The 21,399-nt window shown below is 53.6% G+C and overlaps 1 protein-coding gene across 2 annotated transcripts; it reads right to left on the bottom strand.

The window, feature by feature from the left end:
- Positions 1-514: 514 nt before the first annotated feature.
- Positions 515-16,483, bottom strand: GUCY2D (guanylate cyclase 2D, retinal). Of its 2 annotated transcripts, none has more exons than XM_036838098.1 (19): positions 15,631-16,483; positions 15,243-15,547; positions 12,948-13,299; positions 12,254-12,338; positions 11,888-11,990; positions 11,384-11,485; positions 9,732-9,812; positions 8,166-8,372; positions 7,911-8,067; positions 7,225-7,374; positions 6,469-6,617; positions 5,811-5,974; positions 5,523-5,715; positions 5,113-5,287; positions 4,715-4,813; positions 4,522-4,616; positions 4,323-4,408; positions 4,052-4,163; positions 515-3,426 (listed from the first exon to the last, which is right to left on the bottom strand). In XM_036838098.1, exons 1-18 carry the CDS (start codon positions 16,400-16,402, stop codon positions 4,070-4,072), a joined length of 3,369 nt encoding a protein of 1,122 aa, XP_036693993.1. In that variant the 5' UTR covers positions 16,403-16,483; the 3' UTR covers positions 515-3,426; positions 4,052-4,069. The 2 variants fall into 2 exon arrangements, with proteins under 2 accessions (XP_036693993.1, XP_036693994.1); XM_036838099.1 differs by having other exon boundaries at positions 15,243-15,406.
- Between the last annotated feature and the right edge of the window lie 4,916 nt (positions 16,484-21,399).

Raw genomic sequence — 21,399 nt, 5'->3', positions numbered from 1 at the left:
TGGGTGGCTTTGGGATGGTCTCTCCTGTTCTAATGAGCCAGTGGCAGGCTCTGGAAGGGTCAGAGGTAGAGTGTGGGTTTTGGTGAGGTCTTGTCCAGAGATCAATGGACCTCAACTTCCCCATTTGGGGGCCCCCTTCCTTCAGAATTGGACTCTGGCTTCCATGGTTCCTGGGTCCTGGCCATAGACAAGCTCTGCCCTTCTTTTCCTTCCTCTCTCCTGCCTATGACCAAGGGATGAGGCCACACCACCCACTTCCAGAGCCTCAGAGACCCTGGTCTTTTCTAGAAGCCTGAAAGGCCTGTAGCTTCCCTGCTTGGTTCCCTCAGAGCAGATCCCCTGAGCAGAGGGGTTTCTGGGTGGGGATTGCTGACCCCAGTTCAACTCCCCCTGCCTAGGTCATCTCTAGGGTTCACCCCTTATCTGAAGCCCTCCATGGCAATGCCAGATTCGAACACTCCAGGGATGGGGGTGTTCGGGCTACCCAGGCCAAAAGGACCACACACCGTGGAGTGGAAGAAAGCACACCTTTATTCCAGCCCCCACCCTGCCAGGACCCAGCACCACGGCACATGGCCTGGTGTCCACAGTGCCCGGTCCAGAAGATCCCGGTGAACGCGGTCCCACAACGCAGTGTCACAGATCCCCCAAAGGGGGGTGTCTGGGGTCCACTGCAGGTGGGGATGGGGAGCAGGGCCCCGACCCTGAGGAGCAGCACAGACAAAAGGCGCCAGGTGAGCCCTGGGTCAGGATGCGGCGTCCGGGCTATGGGATGGAAGCAGCAGCAGAGCTGCGGGAGCTCCCTGCTTCGGCCAGCGCTGCTCCTGGCGACAGAGCCATCCCGAAGGCAAGGCCACCCCGAGCGTGGGCTCCTGGCACAGGCCAGCTGGCCGAGGTAGTGTAAACACGTCAGAGGGTGAGGGGTGCCTAGTGGCCAAGCCGGGTGCTCTCTGGGCTGGGAATTGCCTGGGTCCCAGGAACAAGAGGGATGACCAGGTGGAGAGGACTTGGGTCTGAGGGCAGCTGGGCTCTAGGAGACTGACTGGGCCCAGGGGAAAAGGTTCCACGGAAATGGAGGAGAAAGGCAAGGAGAAACTGCCCGGCAGAGAGAGGAGACTGGGGCTTAACTGTTTCCCTCCTCTTCTCCCACCAGCTCTCTGAGCTCTGGGGCGGGTGGTCCTGCGTTCTCCTGGCTGGGGAGGAGGACAGGCCTCTCCTTTACCAGCTTCTCCCCCCGTCACTCGCCTTTGAGACTGAGTCCCAGGAACAAGGCTGAGTTGAGGGTGGGAAGGGACCGGCTCAGCCCTGCCCGCCCCACCTCTGCCCCAAACTGGGTTTGGGCCACAGGTCATACTCCTCTCCCTCTGGGGGTGCCTTGCCCCAGCCTGTCCTGCACCTAATCACAGGCCAACCCTTTCCCAAAGCTCCCCTGAATCACAGGCCAGTAACTACCCATGGCCCCTCACAGGCAGGGAGGGAAGGAGAGGTAAGGGGTGGGGAGGGAGGGAGGGAAGAGGCAGGGGAGGGAGAGCTACGTCCACACGGTCAGGTCCAACACCAGCAATGCAGAGCCTGCCCTTGATTCCTGGGGCCTAAGGACAGAGAAAATCTGAAGAGAGATGTTTAAGAATGTACATAATTTAAAAAATATTTTTTTTGTGTGTGCATCAGGGTTTTAAAAAAATCCTTAATTCATCATCTCCGAACTCGGTTAAAAATGTGTTTTAAATTATACTATATTACTCACTATAGCAGCGCCACCTTAAGTAACCAGAACCTACAAGTGCTGGATTTTAGGTTTCTTGTCTGTTCTTTCTCTACCTTTAGGAAGGAGGGGAAGACCATTGAACTTGTGGATTTCACGAGTCAGGCAAAGCAATCTCCAGCAGTGCCTGTAATCCTAACATCAGCTACTCCAGAGTCCTGAGGTCTAACGTCTACAGGCTCTGGACAGGTACATAAGAGATGTTCAGAAAATCTTGGTGTCTTGGAGTGCACGGGGAGTGGTGGGCACGGTGAGAACAGAAAAGCGAAACCCTGGAGAGACGGGACGAGGGGACGGTTGCTCTTTAGCTCCAGAAGGAAGTCAGCAGTTGCCCCTGTGTGGGGCTTTTGATTTCAGAGAAGAGGGACATTTGGCAGCCATTTTTACAATGTGGTATCTCTTGATTTCTAAACGTTAGCTCAAGACAAAAACAAAACCACTCCATTGATCAAACAAAAGAAGTCTTGGGGCTAGTTTCTAGCCTGGTTTTTAAGAAATCTTAGCAGTTCTGAGATTTTAGGGATCCTAGGATCCTTTAGTTCTATGATTCAGAAACTTTAATGTGCATATAAATACTCTGAAGGAACTTTGTTAGGATGTAGATTCTGTTTCAATACTCCTGGGCCTGAGATTCTGCATTGCTAACAAGCTCCCAGGTGATGTCGCTGCTGCTGGCCTACCTACCACACTGTGTGGTGAGGATTTAGTTCATCCCTCCGCCTAGGAAGTCCCTCTGACTGTTCTCTCCCTGCTCAAAGAGGTCTCCAGTTCTGCTTGCACATCTCCAGGGACTGGAGGCGCACTACCTAGTGACAGCCTGGGTGGCTACAGCTGCTGCTAACTTCTGCCAGGTTCTGCAGCAATGGCGAAGGCCACCCAGAGTCCAATGTGCCAAGGCTCAGGCTCTGGAACATCAAAGTTCCACAAAAGAAGCTTTACCTGGGGACTTACTGGGATGGGAGGGGTTGATACTTGTCGCAAAGATCTAAGCTGGGAGGATTTTCTGTTCAACTGCCTGCTCAGTGGCGCCCAGTTAAACAGAGAATACTACTATTCCTGGGTGTTCTGGTTAGGAGAGGTTTCGTGGGGTTTGTTTACCTTCCTTTCCCCAAAGCTTTGAAACAAGCTTTTCTCTGCACTTGGGCAAAGTATGTGGTTATGCCCCAGGAGAAGGAGCCGGTTTCTGACTGGTGGGGGATGGAGAAGGGAAGGATGCTTGAGGCTAAACAGAAGCCCTCAAATCCTCAGGCCACACGACACCCCTGCTCTGGTGGAACAGGCGGTCTCCACCTCCTCTGGGGTTGGGACATCCAATCCCAGATCCTCCTTCCTGGGGCCTTTCTTATGGGCTCAGGGTCACTGGGGCTGGAGGCCACGTGCCCAGTGCCCTGTACCCCAAGGCCAACCATTCTGAAGGCCAGCTGTCAGGGCCGGAGGGTATGGAAACCACCTAGGTAGGCCACTCTTCATTTTACCACGGAGGGGAAACCAAGCCCAGAGAGTGCATGAGACTTTCCCAGGGTCACACAGCTGGTTTGCAACCAGCTCTTGCAAAGGCTCAGAATCCTTTGAGGCAGAGCTGGACGGAAGCCACTGGTATTAGCCAGACTTTTGGTCACCTACAGCAGCAACTTTCAGGAAAAGGACCTTCCGGAATAATCCTGAGGGAAAGAGGAGTGTTTCAGAGGGAAATCATGGAAAGGGGTCATGGGGGTTCACCTCAGTAGGGGAGAGTCATGGATCAGAGTTTCTTGGAGGGCAGAGGGCAGGGTTTCTGCTGTAACCGAGCTCTAGGGCCAGCAGTCAGCTGGTCCTCTGGTGAGCGTTGCTACCTAGGGTTCTGTCTCTTGGGTGGTGTATAGCCTGAGGGGCCAAGAGGAGGGTCTGGTTAATGCAGTGTGTGTGTGTGTGTGTGTGTGTGTGTGTGTGTGTGTGTGTGTGTGTGTGTGTGTGTGTGTGTGTGTGTGTGTGTGTGTGTGTGTGTGTGTCGTCGGGGGTAGGTCAGAGTAAAAGTTCCAGAAGGTCATGTTTAGAGGCATTCCCGAGTCTGGATTCCTGGCCCACTCCAGACCTACCGAGCCAGGATCCCTGCAGCTGGGAAATCCCTGGGTTTAGGAACCAGCTGGGCTCACCAAGTCAGAGAAGGACGGGGACACCTGGCTTGAGTGGGACGTTCTGCAGGCAGGCAGGGCTAGGTCCTCAGGCTGGGGAAGAGGTGCCCGTCCTCCAGGAAGCATGTGTGTAGCCCCCGGGGTCTGTGGGGCATGGGAGCCAAGGGGCCAGTACCTTGTCCCAGGCCCAGCCTCACTTTCCGGAAAACAGGCCCGGCCTTGCCTTCTCCAGCTTCCGGCGCCGCTCAGGCGGGATATCCTGCAACCTGATGCCGTGGTTGCTGTCCCTGTGGCGAAGGGAGGGGCGGCCTCATGGAGGGAGAATAGGCAGTAGGAGGGCGAGGCCCAGGTCGCCCCGCTTGGGCGGGGTCCGGTGCAGGGCAGGAGGGGAGGGAGGGCATGGAGGGACCAACTCGGTCATGGCAGCACGAAGGCCGGATCCTCACCCCGGTTGCAGGTCAGGCGGTTTGGGGATGGGCTTGTCGAAGCCGCGTCTGCCCACCAACCAGTACGTTTCCTCGGTGCCCTTGCCCTGGGGAGACACGGGGGAGGGGAGGACTCAGGCGGGCTGAGGTGAGGGCCAGTGGATCTCGAGGTCTCAGTGGAACCGGGCGTGGCGAGTTGCGTCTTCCAGCCCGGCCTCACCTTCAGCTCCGTGCGACCCCGCACCTCGGTCTGGAAGCCCTCGTCTAGGGCGGAGAGAATCTGCACGGTGCTCCTGTTCACGTGGATGCGGTAAGCTGGGACGGCAGGGGACACTGTGAGCTCAGAGGACACCGTGAGCTCAGGACACCCCTCCCACGCCCCCTCCCCGCCCCTCCCGCCCCGTCACACTCACGCAGCCCGGTGGACTCCATGCGCGAGGCGGTGTTGACCGTGTCCCCAAACAGGCAGTACCGCGGCATCGTGAGGCCCACCACGCCCGCCACACACGGGCCTGTGGAGACGCGCGGCGTCGGCGGGCTGGCTGACCCGCGCTGAAGCTGGCCTGCTGGCGGCTGGGGGGCACCTAGGGCTCGGGGGGGCCTTTAGCACCCCATAATCTCCACTGGTTTCCCAAAGAAACCCTCTCAAGCGTACCCTCCCAATTACAATGCGGTGCCTGCTGTGAAAAGGTGGCTTCAAGACAAGTCCCCGCCCCCACCCACTCCACGAGTTTGCCTCCTATCTAGGAAATCTGGAGCCCGGCCCTAACGAGGGAGATGGGCTGGAGAGCCCGGGAAGGCGCGGAGTTACCCGAGTGCAGGCCGATGCGGATGCGCACGGGCACCTCGGGCATGTGCCGCATGCGGAAGGTGCCCACAGCACTGAGGATGTCCAGAGCCATGTTGGCGATCTCTGCTGCGTGCCGCTGCCCGTTCCGTTGGGGCAGCCCTGAGGCCACCATATAGGCGTCCCCGATTGTCTCCACCTGAGGAGAGAATTCAGTACTGAGCACCCAGCCAATGCCAATGTCCCTTATCGGGAGGCCTAAACTGGGGTGAGTGCAGAGATCCTGGAGAGCCTTCCAGCTGGGGGACTGAGCTGGGGACTGGCAGAGGAGAAAAGGGACAGGAGGGCTGGGAAGGAGGTTCGTGCTGGTGACCTCGGGCAGGGTGGCGGGGGCGGGAGAAGCTGAAGGAGGGCTTGCCCCCTACACACCCCACCTTGTAGACATCATGGGAGCCGATGATGGCATCAAAGAGCGTGTAGAGGTCATTGAGCAGGTCCACCACTTCGATGGGCTCACTCATGGCTGAGATGGTGGTGAAACCCACAATGTCACTGAAGTACAGTGTCACCTCCTCGAAATACTCGGGCTCCACAGGTGTCCCCATCTTCAGCGCCTCAGCCACAGACCTGGGGATGGCAGGTGGTGAGCTTACCTGGAGGCCACCCCAGTCTGGCTGGATTCCAGCTGTCCTCCCCACCCACCTCTCCCCCTAGGCACCCACGGAGGCAGCATCTGTGTGAGCAGCCGGTCTGTCTTCTGCTTTTCCAGCTCCAGCTCCTCCGTGCGCTCCCGGATCAGGTCCTCCAGGTTACTGGAATACTGCTCCAGCATCCGCAGCATCGAGTCGATGATGTTCATCTTCCGGCCCTTGTTGATGCTCTTGAACTAGTAGGAGGAGGAAGCTGGTGGGGCTGCCGAGGACCTGGGCTGCCACGCCCCTCTCAGGGGGCTGTATTATGCCTGATCCTCTGCCCCCATCCCCTTTCATCTGTACTCATCAAGCCCGTGCTGCCCCGTGCTGGGCACTGTGTTTTCACACGTTATTAGGAGGTCACCTGTTCTGTTAGCAACTGACAAGGCGCTGGAACCAGCCCAGTCTTTGGACTCCCAGGCCAAGGGTCTTTCTCCCTCACTAGGCCAAACACATACTCAATAAATGTTATTTGAATTGAACTAAATATTTCTCCCACCCGGAGCTCCATCTCCCACTCCAAAGGCCTCCACAGCCCCCATTCTAATTCTGTCCCCACCAAACCCTTAATCCTCAGACTACCCCTTAGGAAGTAGCCTGGAAGGTCAGAGATCCTGCCAGCTTGCCTTCCTGCAGCCTCCCCTCCCCCACCCCAAGTTGCCAGCAAACGGCCAGCCCAGCCCCTGACCAGGTCGAAGGTGCGGTCCATGGAGGGCCGAAGTTCCGGCTGCTCTGCCCAGCACTGTTTCATCAGCTGGATGCACTCCATGGGCGCCTGGTCTATGGACACCGAGGGCCGACACAGTGGAGGGGGGCTCTGTACCCTCTTCACCACTTCTGGAGGCATGAAGGGAACAAGAGAGGAGGGTGTGCCAGAACAGAAGCCACCTCTGACTCTGGCCTGATTGTTGAAGCTCAAGAGGAGGGGGCTGGAAGGGGAAGCTTCAGTAGGTGGGGAAGCGTAGTGTGGGAGATGTTGCTGGGAGCAACAGGACCCTGAACCCTGGGGGCCAGGGGGCAGTAAGAAGGGATAGGCAAAGAGACTGACATTTACTGCACATAAGACAAGTGAGGGTTAGAGTGATCAAGTAGCATGCTGTATCCTATACATGATAATATAGATCTGAACCAGATCCATCTGCTGTGTTTCCCCCTTCCCCCTATCGTGCTGCCTCCCTGGGGCCCCTGAGAACCAGAGGGGAGCTTGCTACCACCGTTGGGGCAGCAGGCAGGGTCCAGGGTCCGGACAGAGGAAACCACTGACGTCTGGGTGCTGAAAGGCCGCCCCCTCCCATCCTGATGCTTGGCTCTCCACTGCCCTGACCCTTCAGAACTCAGCTCTAGGGAGTCCCACATAAGTAAGTCTCAGCACCGAGCGAGGCTGGGTCTCTGCCTAACAGCGGGGTGTCTTTCTAGTCCAAAGGCCAGGCGAGGGCGGCCGTACCCTCGGGAGTCAGCTCCAGCATGGCGTAAGGGGCGCTGCGGCACACGACCTCTTGCATGATGATGCCCAGACTGAAGACGTCGCCGGCCAGCGTTCCCCGGCGCTCCAGGGCCGGGTCCCGAAGTAGCTCCGGGGCTGTCCACAGTTGGTCTGGGGTCGGGGAAGGGAGCGTGGGCACGCGGAGGGCCATAGAGGCGCTAGGGACAGACCCCCCACCCTCACCAGAAAGTCCAGGCTCGCACCCGCTCAACTCCCCCGCCTCAGTCTGGCCCTGCTGCCCGCAGTGATCCCCAGGAGAAACTACCAGAAACCCAGAGCAGGTCTCAGAAAGCCGGGCCATCACAAATAGGACCCGCCCTTTAGACAAAGCGGTGCCGAGAGCAGACTAGGTCCCTCGGGCACAAGCCCCGCCCTTAGGCAAAGCCCCACTAGAAGCAGACCCCCCTGCAAGGGCAGGAGCTCCGCCCCTCAGGCACAAGTCCCGCCCCCTAACAACTCCCCGCCTCCCCAGCCACGGAGCCAGACCCCCGTCATCTCAGAGGTCACAAGACCTTCTCCGTGGCAGGAGTCGCGTCCCGTGGGTGTGGGATGGAGAGAGTGCGAGGGAAGGAGGAAAGGAGAGGCCCTTGAAACAACGGGGATGCGGGGGCTGCTCGGCCGCCCGGGAGGCAGCCGGGGGGTCCTACCCTCCGCGCTGGGAGTCTCCGGTAACACCCTCTGCGCTTCCAGCAGTCGCCCATGACCGTGGTCGGTGACTTTAAGCACGAACCTCCCGTCCACCACGCAGTTCCGTGACTTCAGCCGCCCGTGGGCCACGCCTCGATGGTGCAGATACCTTATTCCCTGGAAGGAGTGGCGTCAGGGGCAGCCTCAGCCCACGCGGTTCCCCCGCCGGGCTCCTCCCCGCCGCAGCCCACCCGGTGCCACCCCGACACGCACACCTTGATGAGGTCCAGTAGGAGGGAGGACTTGAACATCCAGTCCAGCTTTATGTCTCTCTGAGCGAGGAGGTCTTGGAGGGAGCCACGGGCACAGTGCTCTGAGACCACAGCCAGCATCCCTTCCCCGGGGGCCGCGGCGCCGCCAGCTCCCCCCGCCAGGAAGAGCCCCAGGTAGAGGGCCAAGTTCTCATGCCGGAGCTCCCGGATCTGGGGGAGGGGGCGGAATTAACAGGCATTTGCTGTTCTGGGAGCGAGGTGGGGAGGAGGCTGTGCTTCAGGTCGGTTTCTGATTGGAGGATGGGGTAAAAATGGTGAGTGGAAAGGTCTATAGGGCATGTAGGGGCTTCCTTCTACAGACACCTCTCTCTGGAAAAGACACCACAGGCAAAGGCCACCGTGGAGACACTGAACATGGTGTAACTTAAAGCTATGAATGAAAAGACAATTTTGCGCTGGTAAATCAGGACCCAGGCAGTTTCTGATTTATTAACCATAAGACTTTGAACTTCCTGGGTCTTAAGGGAAAACACCTCATGAAGGAAAAGCTCCTGGAACTCAGCGCCCCCCCCACCACTTCTGATATAACCGTCCCTTGGGGGGAGAATCAGGCAGACACTGCAGTGCTTTCAAAAATCACCAGAAATGGCTTGTGCTGGTGACTCAGCCCAGGGCTGCTTTGCTTGTTACATCATTGTGCCAGATAGACGCACCCCGCCCCCCCCTTAGTTAAGGAAGAAGGACTTAGTTAAGGAAGAAGGACTAACTAGTTGAGCTGTGTCCCAGAGGAGCCAACAACAAGGCCACACCCACTCGGCGGGACAGAGGCCCTCACAGTCTGGCTGGGAAAATGAGGGCTAGTGGGTGACTGGTGCCCTTTCTAGTTTTTCTTTGGTCCAACAAGGGGCTTCTTTTCATCTTAAATGCCTGTTGTTAAATGGTGATTTAGTCTGTTGACTACTGGTAGTCCATTAAGTCATTCTGCAGCTGTGACCAAGAGCCTCTGTGGAGGCATCTGGGAAGGAGGCCAGGCCAAAGCTGTATGGTGTTAGGGGTAAGGGGGGCACTAAGGTTGGAATGACCAGAATAAGCCAGTTTATAGCCTCCTTGCCAACTTTCCACGTCACTCGGTATGCACCAACTAGGCCATTCTGTGCAAGCAGCCTGACAGAACTGGAAACCCATTTATTTTCTAGCATTCACTCAACAAACATTCATTGGGTGTCTCTAATGTTCCAGACACTGTGCTGGGTGCTGGAAATATTAATACAATGGAGGAGGTAGGGGAAAAGCCCCCACTCAACTTACAGTTCAGGGAGGGAGGCAGATAAGAAATAAGCAAGCACACACAGGTGAACAGACAATTACAAATTATGATCAACACCTCAAAGGAAAGAACTAGTGTTATAAGAGAGCATGATAAGAAACCTGCTTTAGAGAGGAGGGGACACGTCACTGAGAGCTCTTCGTCCCTGCCACAATGGGGCCTACTTGGACTCAGCTGCAAAGAGAAGGCAAGGAGGGAGGAAACGATGGCCACCTCATACCCCATCACAGGCCCACTCTCACCTTGGAGAAGGCCATCTTGGTCGCTGGGCGGATAGCTACGTGCTGTTCCCCCGGGAATTTCTTCAGCCAAACCCAGTCTCCCTGGAGCAGAGACAGGAATAGTGAACTCGGTTTCTTAAAACCCCATGATGTGAGGAGCCCTGTAGAGCCCCCATGTTTCCCTTGGCTCACTGCCCCAGAACCCATCTTCCATGCGACAAAGAGCATCCGGAGCAAGGGGTATAATGCCTGCCAATGCACTTCACGGCCAGCTGGGTGAGAGCCCACCCGTGGGAAAGAGAGATGCAGAGGCTGTCCTCACCACGCCAGATGTGCTCACCAACAGCCCTATTAAGTGAGCCATCACCACCACAAGTGTCATTGAAATCACAGCCCTCATCACCACCCGCTGCCATAAGAGAGCACTGTGGTGGGCGTCAGGAGTCTGGGTAGATCACGCGTTATTACAGACTAACTGTGAAGAATAGACAGCCCCCCTGCAGGCTCTGGGCCTCACTGTTGTCAGCTGTCGGCAGGGCCAGTTCATGGGCGTGGAGCCATGCGGTCACCCAGGGCCCTGTGCTCAGAAGGGCCTGAGCTTGGTTCAGTGATCTGCTGCTGTCATCTTGAATGAACAAGGGGCACTTCATTTTTATTTTGCCCTAGACCTTGCAAATTATGTAGTTGGCCTTGTCTGTTGATAAAGGATTTGGACTAGGAGGGAATTCTGGGGGTTTGGTACTGACCCCTAAAGAAGATTTGGAAATAAATGTGGAGACATTTTTAATTGTCACAAAAACTGGGGGCTGTGATCAGTGGACATAGTCAGGGACAAGTGGCACTAAACATTCTTCAAGGCATAGTGTCCTGCCCAAAACGACAATAGTGTTCTACTGGGAAATGGCTGCAACGGCCTCTAGGTGACATACTAGGAATCTCTGCATTCTCTCCACGACATGACACCCAAGAGCTCTAAATCTCCACTCCCTCTTCATTAGTGGAGCTCTCTCTCAGCGCTCTCTGAATCTGTTCTCATTATCTCCCACGCATCCCACCACATTCAGATTTGCTGACCCCATGGTTAATGTCCTAATGCCCTTTTGTGACTTTCTTTTTCCCCTCTAAGTCTTGCTGCTCCAGAGTGTGATCTGATTGGGGTAGAAGTGCTGGGTGGGGCCAAGACATGAGTCTGGCTTGAGTCAGAGATTAGCTCAGTCTGGAAGCCCCATCCTGAACAATCCAATCCTGGAAAAGTCCTCTTTGTGACCATGAGATCACTTCCCAGATGAGCCTCTGTCTCAATCTTTCCAGGGAGGCCTGTGCCCTTCAGTAACCCAAAGGCTTGGAGCACTGAGGGGGAGGACCAGGGGCTCCCAACAGGGTGGGGGATGGCCTCAGTGGCCTCTTCAGGCTACATGCTGGTCCCATCAAACTTCCCACCGCCAGGCCTCCAGTCTCTAGGCCACTGTGATTGGCCTTTGAAGAGCCCTCACCTGGATAATGGCTAAGGGAAAATCCCCCAGCAGGAAGGATTCCCAGATGCTCCCCTTTGAGGAGGAATCCATGAACTCTCCCTAGTTCCCATTCTGGGCTCCTATCCCCATTTCCTGGACTCTGCAAGATACGACGTGACTCCAGGAACGGAGCTCGGCCTGCCTGGGGGTCAGGCTCACCTCATAGAGGCCAATGTTGGTGTAATCCGGGATTTGGCTGTGGATGCTGCGAACGTCTGACAAGCTGCGGGCGGCCAGACTCCATCGACTCCCCTGGGCCACCTGGAGGGTAGAGGTCAATGCATGGGGTCAAGATATACTATGGGGTCAGAGTCCTGGGTTGAGGTCAGGCTGAGTTCTGGGGATTAAAGAGGGGAAGGGAAGAAATCTTAGTTCGGGAAGGTGATAAAGACATTACTTCCCAAGTACACAACACTTCAGAGCTTACAAAACAAACACATTCATTTTCTGTTGGAGCTTCACCCTATCCAAGGAAAGCGGTCAGGACAGGGGCTGTTATCCTCATTGCACACATGAGGGCGTTGATCCCAGCACTCAGACCTGGGACCGAGTTAAGGCAGAAACCAGGCCTTCCCAGGTGGGGGCTGGGGTGAGGGCTGGCCCAGGCAGGGGACCGGACATATAGGGGAGGACAGCTGGGTCCTGGCTCCCCTCCTCCCCCACCTTCCGAGAGCTGCCCCTTTGCGGGGGGAGGAAGGTGATGTCGTCCAGAGTCAGGATGATCTTGTTAGGGCCGGAGACCATTTGGATGTGAAGTAGCCGGTGCCTGGTAGACAAAGGAGGTCATCTTCGCAACGGGGACCAAGGTCCATGAGAGGAAGCCAGTGGGGGGGAATGCTGGCTCAGGGGAGGGCAGTCATCCCCAAACCAGACCCCCCCGGGACTCGGCCAGCCCTCCAGGACTCCTTCCTTCTCCCCCTCTCCAAAAGACATCCTCCCTCCTTCTACTCTTGAGTGGGCCCAGCCTGCTGCACAGTTGCATTTCTGGCAGGTGGAGAGCCAAGCTCCTCTCCTACTTACCCTACTCACCTAAAATAATGGGCCAGGAAGGCCCCTGTCAGCCCCATCAAAACCACCAGGAGGAAGCCGATGAAGATGACGCCGGGCTCCACTCCTGGAGGGGCAGTGAGAGGAGAGATGCTGAGGACTGTGGCAGAGGGGAGGCATCCTCTCTAGCAGAGGTCCCCAACCCCCGGGCCGCGGACCGCTACTTGTCCGCGCAGCCTGTTAGAAACCGGGCCGCACAGCAGGGGGTGAGCGGCGTGAGTGAGCGAAGCTTCATCTGCCTGCTCCCCATCGCTGGCATTACCGCCTGAACACCCCCGCCCCCGCCCCACCCCAGTCCGTGGAAAAACTGTTGTCCACGAAACAGGTCCCTGGTGCCAAAAAGGTTGCGGACCGCTGCTCTCTAGGGAGGAATGCGGTCACGTCAAACCTTGGAGGCTCCAGAAAAGGGGGATGGGAGCCCATAACAGGATCTAGGGAAAGGTCATGGGTCCTGCAAAGGGCGGGGCGGGGGGGGGGTGGTCTGGGAATGCTAGAAAGGTTCCAAGAGGGCTCCAGGGGCTCGGCAAGACAGGAGTCCTGCACAAGCCGGGGGTCTCTGAGGAGGACCTGGAAGGGCCTCCAACAGGAGTTACAGGATGAGAGTTCACTCTCTTTCACCACTTTGTGGAGGGTTCATGGTCACTGTTCCAGTGTGGGCTGGGATGTTCGCCCTCACCTCCGTTGCAGATGACGTCTGGGTCGAACCAACACGAGGGGTCGGGCCCAGGCCCCCGTCCCCCTCTAGGAAAATGCACCGGGGTTCCGGCGGAGCGGAAGAAGCCCCGGGTGGGGTTCAGCACGTATGTGGCGAACAGCCGGTCCCCGGCTGCATCCGTGTCCAGCAGCACAAAGGAGGGCTCCTCGGCTCCTCCCAGGGCCCCACAGAAGCCGGGGACCTGGGCATCCCGGACGTGGCGGGCCACGGCTGCTCCGGACACCCAGCCGCCACCTGCAGCCGCCCGCGCTCGCGCCACGCCCCCAGCCAACAAGAAGACCGAGTCATAGATGGTGCCGAAGAGAGGGGATACCTGGGGAGGAAGGGTAGGGGGTCAGGTTTCGGGGTCATGGCTCGTAAACAGACGGGGACTCACTGTCTCCGCTTATCCTTTCACTGGGCCCTTCGAGTCCTTCAAGCCCTCTGTGTTTTGACTGTTCCCACCTCCTAGTTAGTGGTTCCATATCCCTCCGCATTGGCTCTCTCTTCCTCTCCTCATTGGCTCTCTCTTCCTCTCTCCCCAATTGGCTATCCCACCTCTTTTTGCCACTGCCCTTTCCTCTTTTCAGTATTCTTACGCTCTTCTTATCATTTGTTACTTCTAACTCCAATACCTCATCTCTCTTCCCTCTCCTTTTGGTTGCCCTGCATATATTTTTAAAATCATTACCTACCATTCATCGAAAGCCTTCTTTCTCATCTTTTGGTTGGCTTCTATTTTCTATTTTTAGTTCTTTTCTTTTTCCCAAGGCAACCACCTGATCTCATGGAGCTTCTCTATTATTCCCAGTTCCCATCTCTCACAGTGCCAGGCACTGTGTAGAGCGCTAGGGATATATCAGGGTACAAGACAGTCCCTATCTCGAGGAATCTTTCCTCTAGTAGGGGGAGACAGACAGGGATGTTAAAGCAGTGTAATGAGTGAGGGGAGGAGTAACTGAGGGAGCTGAGGAGACAGGAAAGAGGGCCCCAGCCCAGGCTGGGGGAGGAGGAAGAGGCTTCCAGAAGTGACCATCCCTCAGGGGATGAATCCGAAATATCTGGGGGAGTGTAGGGACAGGAGAGAGGGAACAGTACACCCAGTAGCACAGAAGCAAAAGAGAAGGTCACATCTGGGGAACCCAAAGTAGCTCGGTCTGGCTGAAGTTCAAGAAAGAAGGAAGAGAGAGGAAGACATGAGACCTGATAAACCAAGTGAAGAGACCTGTATCTATCCAGGGCAAGAGAAGCCACTGGGAGACTTTGGATGGGGGCGTGACACAGTCAGATGTGTCAGATTTCTGAAGTTCACTCTGATTGCTGGGTGGAGAAAGGCCTGGGGTAGGTAAGTGTTGAAGCAGAGACCACTTGGGAGATTTTATTTGGGGATTTGGACCAGAGGTGCTGTGGCCTTAACCAGGGGTGTGACAGTGAGGATGGAGAAAGTAGATGGATTCAAATGACCTTTGGGAAGCATAAGTGACAGAACTTGGTGTCTGGATGTTGGGGGAAGGGTTAGAGGAATCAAGGGTGACTCCCAGGGGTCTCACTTGGGCAGCTAGGTGAAAGGCTATGCTACTTACTGAGAACTGAAGAGGGTTTCCCCCACCATTTCCCCCACCTCTATTTCTCCACCTGCCCTCCATCCCATCTCACCACTGTTCTCAGGGAATCCTGGATATTAGCTGATTGTTGGGAATAAGCTGTGAATCCAGATGGTTATAGAAGCCCTTGCTCCACCTAGGGACCTTTCTGCTTCTCACAAGATGTAAGGCTTTCAAAAAGTTAAGACCACTAGGTGAAGCCCCAGAGGAAACACCTCTGAACTGGGCATGGAGGCTGGCTCTGTATTCTCCCTCCTTCCTGCTCTCTTAAGAACACCGGTTGTTTAATACAGACTGTATGTTATGGCCGTGTTGGAAGTGGGTTTACTTTAAAGTAGACTGCAAAAGATGCTGCAGTGCGGAGTTTGTTAGCGTTTGCTCCTTGGAGCTGACCTTGAGAGGTTTCATTGCCAACTCTCTGGAAGCAATTCCAATACACAAAGATGCTCCAAGCAAGGCCAGAGCCTCTACATCACCCAGGACATGCAGAGCTGCTGGTTATTCTCTCCGTACTGGCCTCCTACTCCCTCCTATTGACTGCATCCTCCTCTCATTCCATGGACTCTATCCACTTCTCTTCCCATTGCCTCCAGCCTCCATCTCCCCTTTTTGGCTATTCTCTGCTCTCTTCCCTGGTTCTCTTCCCCTCTTCCCTCCTCCCTGGTCCCTCTACCTGCTGCAGATTGAGGTCAGGGGGCAGCTCCTGATGCTCTTGGGCCCTGCGCAGACTGTCCAGCACGCTGCCTCCCGGGGGACAGTGACGCGTGAGGGTGAGCACCGCATCGTGGGCCTTGCGAAGCTGTGAGCTGTTGGCGAGCACGGCCAAGGCGTCCGGGCCTGGAGACAAGGCGTAGTGCAGCGTGTCGAAGGGCAGGAAGACCAGGGAACCATCAGCCAAGCCCAGCTCCTCTGCAGCCTCCAGTAGGCGGCGCTGCTCCTCACCGCCCAGCAGGACCGAGTGCATCACCATGATCACTGCTGCGGACACAGAGGCTCCGCTCGGTGCTCTGTCCTTTGCTCGCTGGACAGCCAACCCCCCCGCATCCTGCAGGGGAGCCTACCTCTGACTCTGGGCCCATCTTGGACCCTCCTCAGGGCCTCCCGGGCTCCAGACAGGTCCGAGGGCTCCATAGAGGTCACCAGGGCAACGGGCAGACCCCGGGCCCTGAGCGCCGTGGAAAGCGCGCGTCCCGCCTCCACCCACAGGTCCTGGGGGGCGGTGACCAGGGCCACGTGCGCCCAGCGGAACGCGCGCAGGAGGGCGTAGAGCGCATCCGCCGCGGGCGTCACCGCGGGAGCCGTGGTGCCCGCCGCCCGCATTCCGGGGCAGCCCCAGGGCACCAGGGCGATCCCCGCCTCTTGAGCTAGTAGCTCCGCCGGCCGGCAGGCTGCGGGGTTCACCGGCCCCACGAGGCCCGAGACGCGGGTGAGCGCAGAGGACACCGCCCCCAGCGAGCCCGGCGTCCGGCACGGCTCGGGCAGCAGCGCGACCTCGAAGCGGGGGCCGCCCTCCAGGGCAGCTTCGTGGTTCAGGCGGGCGGCGGCCAGGCGGGCGGCCAGGTCCGGGCGGGCACGGGCGAAGATGGGGTCGCAGGCCCAGGGGCCCAGAACCCCCACTGTGAACGCAGCGGAGAGGGCGGAGCGCGGCAGCAGCAGCAGCGGCAGCAGCAGCAGGGGGCGCAGCCGAGGCCGGGGCCGGGACGGCGTCCGGGGAAGGCCGGGCGGAGACGGAGTCCCCCGCGTGGGTGCGCAGAGCCCGGGGTCCCGACGCCCACCCGCGAGGAGCGCGCGGGCGGTCATTGCCGGCTTCTGGAAGCATAAACAGAGCAGCATGAGAGGACGCGACCTCCAGGGCTCTCTTAGGGCTCTCCGCAACCTCCAGGTTCTCAAAGCCCAATTAACCCGCGGCTTGTCTCTGCTTCCACACCCCCCTCCGCGGGCTTGGACGACTATATGGGGTCAGGGGCATAGCCTGGAAGCACCCCCTTTCCCCCCGCTTTGCTCTGCTTCCCGCTCCCCCTTGTCTGCCCCTCCCCCTTCTTAGAGCTGTCGGGGGTCAGTGGGGACACTCCCATTCCCTTCCATGGTCTCTTTCCGGCAGAAGGGACCTGGAGTCCGTGTGGAGGGGGCTCTGCCACTCACCGGAAAGTCCGGGGCTCGGGCGCAGGGCCGGGGCTCGGGGTCACAGGGCCGATCCTTCTGACGCCCTCCCACGGGTCTCCTTCTCCAGGGCCCAGGGCGGGGGTGTGGGAAGAGCCGTCCAGAGCCCTTAATCTCCCCAAGCTGATTAGGGTCTCTTAAGCAGGCAGGGAGGGGCTGGTGGAGGATGGGGCTCCCTGGGGTGGGCTCTGTCCTAGCTTCCAGGCAGCCAGCCAGATTCTTTCCCCTCCCTGCGTCCCAAGCCCCCCACCATAACCCCCAGCATAAAAGCAGCCGCAGGTCCCCCTTTCAGGCTGCTGCCACATTACCCTGCTCAGCCTGGGAAGCAGCAAGATGTGCCCATGGACACCTGTGGGTGATCAGTCCTGGGGTCCCATTTCCTCCAATCTTGTTTCCAGTTCTGCCAGCCGAGTCAGAACCAAGTCCCTTGGCTGGCAAAGTCTACACCCAGAGACCAAACCCAAACCCAGTCTGATAGCTGCCTTCTCTCACCTGCCCACACTTGATTCTCTGACCTCCACTTCTCCATGCCTAGGTAAGCATCCCTTTGGCTTTGGGTAGGCAGAACCCCAGGAAGAAATGGAAAGAACTCTGACCTTGGGCAGACCTGGGTTCAAATTCCTCCTTATTGGCCTTGTGACCTTGGGAAAGTTTCTTAATCTCTCTCAAGATTGTTGTGGAAATTATCTGTGACAATGAATATAATTGCCAGGATGACAAAAATGGATAAGACAATTTTAAAGAAGAATATAATGGGATACTTGCCTTACTATATATCAAAATTTATTACAAAACTATAATAACTAAAACACTGTAGTATCGGTGCAGGGATAAACAACCAATTGGACAGAATAGAGACTACTGAAACAAACCCAGCAAAAATGGAAATTTGATGTATGAAGGAGTGGACATTTCTTATCAGTGGGGTAAGAATGAGCTTTTCCACAAATGGAGCTGATGAGTTAGCCATACAGGAGGGGGAGGGAGGAGATAGAATTTGATCCCTATCTCACACTATAGAAAATCAATTCCAGGTTAAAAACATACATAAAAACACAATTTTAAACTTTAAATGAATCATTTTCCAACTATCATGACAAAGATTGGATCAAGAAAGAATCATCAGTGGATGCTAAAGCTAGGAAGAAATTTTGATGAGGAGCAGGATATTTGCATGTCTTTTTTTTTTTTTTGAAATATGTATTTATTTGTTTGGCTGCGTGGGGTCTTCGTTGCGGCACAGGGATCTTCATTGCCTGCATTGCTGCCAGCGGCATCTAGTTCCCCGACCAGGGATCGAACCTGGACCCCCTGCACTGGGAGCCTCCAATCTTAACCACTGGACCACCAGGGAAGTCCCCAGAGTATTTGCATGTCTTAAGGTGTCTCCATACAGATTGCTTATGAGTTTGGGGGAGCAAAAAAATAAAAAGCAGTAATTATACAGTGGAGAAATTGGACAACACTTTGACCAGCGTTGGTTAACCTATGAGGGGCAGATAGACATTGTGTACCTCCAGACATCATAACCTGAGAAAGATACAATACTACATCTTCGTAATACTGCACAGATGCAATACTGCACAATATTCATCTATGTATGTTCCAGCCGAGAGTGCATTTCATCAATCTAATCTCAAGGAAACAGCAGATAAACACAAAATGAGGAACATTCTTCTAAAAAGAAGGGAGGGGCCTGTATTCTTCAAAAATGTCAATATCATAAAAGACAAAAAGGTTGAGGAAATGTTCCAGATTAAAGGAAGCTAGAAAGATATGACAAATAAATGCAATACCTGCCTCTAGTTCGGAGCCTGTACAAAGGGTTTTAAAAACTGCTATATGGTTATAGAGTTCATAGGATTATAAAAATGCTATAAGGTGTATCAACATCAAATTTGTCAACTGACGAAACTGGGATATGAATGGGAGATTTGATAAAAGTATTTTATCAATGTAAATTTTGAACTGTACTATCCCTATTTGTAGGAAATACACACTGAAGTATTTAGCTGTAAAGCACCATAATGTATGCAACTTACCCTCAAATAGATCAGAAAAAATATATGTACATGTTTTATATCATATATATTACATACTATATGTTGTATATTATATTTATTAAATGATAAACAAATGTGATTAAATGTTAACACTATCTGGGTAAAGGGTATATGACTGTTCTCTGTACTATTTTTATCTTTGCAGCATTTTGTAAATTTGAAATTATTTCCCAATAAGAGTTAATAAAAAATTTTTAGATAAAAAGAGAATGTCTTTATCAATTCAGAGTAGGAAAGAATTTCTTAAACAAAACACATAAAGTACAAACCATAAAGGAAAATATTCATAAATTTGAAAATATTAAAATTAAAATTTCTGGTCAAAAAATCATCACAAAGAGAAAACATGAGCCACCAATAAGAAGATATTTGCAAAACATTAACAAAGAGTTAGTATCCAAAATATATATTGGATACGATAAGAGGTAACCCAGTAGAAAAATGCGCATAGGCAAGGAACAGGCAAGTCATAAGAAAAGCCTAAGGAAAAATGCCCAACCTCACTAATAATCAAGGAAATGCAAAATAAAACAGTGAGATACCATTAACATCTCCATCAGATTGGCAAAAATAAGAAAGCGTGATAATATCAAACGTTGGTATGAATCTGAGCAAACACAAAACCTACATATTTGTGACGAGGGTGTAAATTGGTGGGCTGTTTGGCAATTAACTTATTAGAGTTGAAGCAATTCCACTTGTAGGAATTACCCTAGAGGAACTAACATTTATTTGTATATGAAGAGACATAAGGAGTCATTTATTCATTAAAAAAAAACCTCACTGAGTTTCTACTATGTCCCAGGCACTGTTCTAGGCTCTGGGGATACAGCAGTGAATAAAGAGTTAAGATCTCATGCAGGTGGACACAATCACTATATTTAAGGATTTTTCTGTATGTTTGAAATATTTGATAATTTAAATTTAAAAAAAATGTTCATAAAAAATGTTTATGTCTGACCTGTAGTAGAGTCTCAAAACCTAGTAGGTATCAATGTTTATTTATATAGTCCTGGGCTTCTTACTTTCCATAAGGGTTAATTCCCCCAAGTCTCTCCTCTTCTAACACAACAACTCTAGGAATCATGGATTCTCCACCCAACACTTCCATTTCACAGATGATAAGACTGAGGCCCGGAGAGTGATTTGGCTTACTCCATAATCTCCTTTTTTTTTTTTTATTGGGGTATAGTTGTTTTACAATGTTATGTTAGTTTCTACTGTACAGCAAAGTGAAGTAGAGTTCCCTGTGCTATATAGCAGGTTCTCATTAGTTATCTATTTTATACATATTAGTATATATATGTCAATCCCAATCTCCCAATTCATCTCACCATCCCACCCCCACCCCGGCTTTTCCCCCTTGGTGTCCATACATTTGTTCTCTATGTCTGTGTCTCTATTTCTGCCTTGCAAACCGGTTTATCTGTACCATTTTTCTAGATTCCACATATGTGTTAATATATGATATTTGTTTTTCTCTTTCGGACTTACTTCACTCTGTATGACAGTCTCTAGGTCCATCCACGTCTCTACAAATGACCCAATTTCATTCCTTTTTATGGCTGAGTAATATTCCATTGTATATATGTACCACATCTTCTTTATCCATTCATCTGTTGATGGGCATTTAGGTTGCTTCTGTGACCTGGCTATTGTAAATAGTGCTGCAGTGAACATGGGGGTGCATGTGTCTTTTTGAATTATGGTTTTCTTTGGGTATATGCCCAGTAGTGGGATTGCTGGGTCATATGGTAGTTCTATTTTTAGTTTTTTAAGGAGCCTCCATAAACCACAGTTCTACTTTTTGTCTCTATGAATTTGACTACTCTGGGTGCCTCATGTAAGTGGAATCATACAGTATTTGTCCTTTTGTGACTGGCTTATTTCACTTAGCATAATGTACTCAAATTTTAACCATGTTATAGCATGTATCAAAATTTCCTTCATTTTTAAGGCTGAATAATATTTCATTATATGCATAGACCACATTTTGTTTATCCATTCATCCCTCCCTGGACATTTGGTTTACTTCCACCTTTTGACTATTGTAAATAATGCTGCTATGAACATGGGTGTACAAATACCTGTTCCAGTCCCTGCTTTCAATTCTTTTGGGTATATATCTAGAAGTGGAATTGCTGGATCAGGTGATAATTTTATGTTTAAATTTTTTTTTTTTTTTGGAATTGCCACACTGTTTTCCACAGAGTCTGACCAATTTATATTTGGGGAGGAGGACAGAATATTTTAAATCCGTGCTGGTCCTCATGCCAGGATTACACAGCCAGACTTAACCCTCCCTTCCAGAGACCCATACCAGAGTTTGTTTATGTTTCTCGTCTGTTGCCAGCTAAATTTGTATTCAATCTGTAAAGTACCAAAGCAAAATATCCTCTTACACAAAGGGGCGGGGCCAGCTTTTAAAGTAGCTGTTCTGCTGGAGTTACCAGAGGGCAGAATTACATTTAAATCCAACTCTATAAATAACCGCAGCTACAGGTGGAGCACCCCTCTGGCAGGTCTTGGTTCTCCTTCGTTAGAGGGCAAGGTAAAATGTCTTTCTTCTGGGATTTTTAGTCCTTCCCCCGCCTCCCATAAGGTCAT

This window comes from Balaenoptera musculus, chromosome 20, assembly GCF_009873245.2.
Source record: "Balaenoptera musculus isolate JJ_BM4_2016_0621 chromosome 20, mBalMus1.pri.v3, whole genome shotgun sequence".
Taxonomy (NCBI): domain Eukaryota; kingdom Metazoa; phylum Chordata; class Mammalia; order Artiodactyla; family Balaenopteridae; genus Balaenoptera; species Balaenoptera musculus.
Note: the sequence above shows the minus strand (reverse complement) of the source record. Positions and strands in the feature narration are given on the sequence as shown.